The sequence below is a fragment of the Babylonia areolata genome, chromosome 23, assembly GCF_041734735.1.
Source record: "Babylonia areolata isolate BAREFJ2019XMU chromosome 23, ASM4173473v1, whole genome shotgun sequence".
Taxonomy (NCBI): domain Eukaryota; kingdom Metazoa; phylum Mollusca; class Gastropoda; order Neogastropoda; family Buccinidae; genus Babylonia; species Babylonia areolata.
The window spans coordinates 28,084,383-28,086,882 of NC_134898.1; the positions used below are offsets into that span (position 1 = coordinate 28,084,383).

Genomic DNA, 2,500 nt, shown 5'->3' on the forward strand with positions numbered 1-2,500 from the left:
TCTTCTATCGTCTTAAGATTTTTTTTTTTTTAGGGGGGGGGCGGGGGGGGGCCGGAGGGAGTCTATTTACGTATTCATATATTGGCGTGTTTATTTAGTTATTCATCTACTGCTGAACGAATGAATTAATCAATTAAGTGATTAACCAATTTATCTATTTACATATGTTTATTCACATCTCTATTTACATATTCATTAATTTAAAACATCACTGTCATTCCATCAGTTCATACATAATTGTCATTTCCTTTTTCTGGTCTTTGTTTTCATCGATTGCATCATTTTGCTGTTGTAGCAATAATCACTAAGAACTGGAAACAGGAAATAATTTTGAAAGGAATTAAAGAATAGACGCATTAAGCGTGTTCTGTAATAATTATCTTTAAACATCAACCTCGGATATCAGTGTGTGTGTGTGTGTGTGTGTGTGTGTGTGTGTGTGTGTGTGTGTGTGTGTGTGTGTGTGTTCTTCAGTTTATCGTCTATCCACATTGAGTGATTTTGGACGGGGAAAAAATTGTGTGTGTTGTGTGTGTGTGGTGTGTGTGTGTGTGTGTGTGTGTGTGTGTGTGTGTGCAGAGTCTGTCGGACAACCCGCTGGGCAGACGAGGCGTGGCGGCCGTGGTCAGACTGCTGCTGACCAGCATCACGATACAGGGCATCAACCTCTCCAGTCAGTGACCACTAGTGTGTGACAGACTGTCGTGTCCGCCGGGCGCAACAGTGTGTGATTAGTCTGTCGTGTCCGACAGTTGCAAAAGTGTGTGCCGTGAGTCTGTCGTGTCCGACGATTGCTGTAGTGTAATTGTGTGTCGTGTCCGACAGTTGCAACAGTGTAATAGTCTGTCGTGTCCGACAGTTGCAACAGTGTAATAGTCTGTCGTGTCCGACAGTTGCAACAGTGTGTAATAGTCTGTCGTGTCCGACAGTTGCAATAGTATAATAGTCTGTCGTGTCCGACAGTTTCAACGGTGTGTAATAGTCTGTCGTGTCCGACAGTTGCAACAGTGTGTGACGAGTCTGTCATGTCCAACAGTTGCAATAGTATAATTGTCTGTCATGTCCGACAGTTGCAATAGTATAATTGTCTGTCGTGTCTGACAGTTGCAATAATATAATAGTCTGTCGTGTCTGACAGTTGCAACAGTGTGTGATAGTCTGTCGTGTCCGACAGTTGCAACAGTGTGTGACGAGTCTGTCATGTCCGACAGTTGCAATAGTATAATAGTCTGTCGTGTCTGACAGTTGCAATAGTATAATAGTCTGTCGTGTCTGACAGTTGCAATAGTATAATAGTCTGTCGTGTCTGACAGTTTCAACGGTGTGTAATAGTCTGTCGTGTCCGACAGTTGCAATAGTATAATAGTCTGTCGTGTCTGACAGTTGCAATAATATAATAGTCTGTCGTGTCCAACAGTTGCAACAGTGTGTGACGAGTCTGTCGTGTCCGACAGTTGCAATAGTATAATAGTCTGTCGTGTCTGACAGTTGCAACAGTGTGTGATAGTCTGTCGTGTCCGACAGTTGCAATAGTATAATAGTCTGTTGTGTCCGACAGTTGCAACAGTGTAATTGTCTGTCGTGTCTGACGGTTGCAACAGTGTGCGATGATCTCAAATCAGTGAAATCAAATCAAAAATATTTGTATTAATCCACTTGGAAATTAACTTGTGCAATCACAGGCTCGTTGTAAACACCAACATGAAATAATAATGCGCAACATAAAAGTAGATTAAAACTACTTAAATAAGAATTCCAATAGCTGACGAGAAACTAAAACAAGCCAGGAGATAAATTGTATACATAAGTAAAATGCACACACACACACATACACACACACAACACGCACACTCGCATGCACGCACACACATACACGAACTCACACACACGCGCGCGCGCGCACTCACACACACACGCGCGCGCGCGCGCGCGCAGACACACGTTAAGACCATAAGGTATTGTATAACAAATCTCTCTCTCTCTCTCTCTCTCTCTCTCTCTCTCTCTATATATATATATATATATATATATATATATATATATATATATATATATATATATATATATGCAGGAGATAAATCGTATATATGAGTGAAATGCACACACACACACACACACACACACACACACACACACACACACACACACACACACACTCACACTCACACATGCATATGTCACGCCGATAAATTCAGTACCTTTAACATTAATGAAATACATTACCAAAAACAAAAACAACAAAACAACCAAAAACAAAAGAATTACTCCCGATCATACACACACAATGGCTGGCCCGAGCTCAGCCATCAGTCCCACATGCACGCATAATGTCTGCACCCATGCACTCGCCTGATGGTGAAGTTCAGCTATTGCGGGGGTAGGGGGCGTGGGGGTGGGGGGGAGATTAGTGTTACATTCCTACGAGTGAGTGTATTGCATGCTTTGATTGTGTGTGCGAATGGCTGTAGGAATGAATGAATTAATGTAACGAGATGTTCTT

The 2,500-nt window shown here is 42.1% G+C and overlaps 1 protein-coding gene across 1 annotated transcript in view; it reads left to right on the plus strand.

The window, feature by feature from the left end:
• LOC143297629 (uncharacterized) overlaps nucleotides 1-681 on the plus strand; it is a 15,368-nt gene extending 14,687 nt beyond the window's left edge. Inside the window, exon 5 of the mRNA XM_076610046.1 lies at nucleotides 580-681. Within this exon, the coding sequence (XP_076466161.1) occupies nucleotides 580-681 (102 nt within the window). The remainder of the gene's footprint in view (nucleotides 1-579) is intronic.
• Nucleotides 682-2,500: the final 1,819 nt, after the last annotated feature.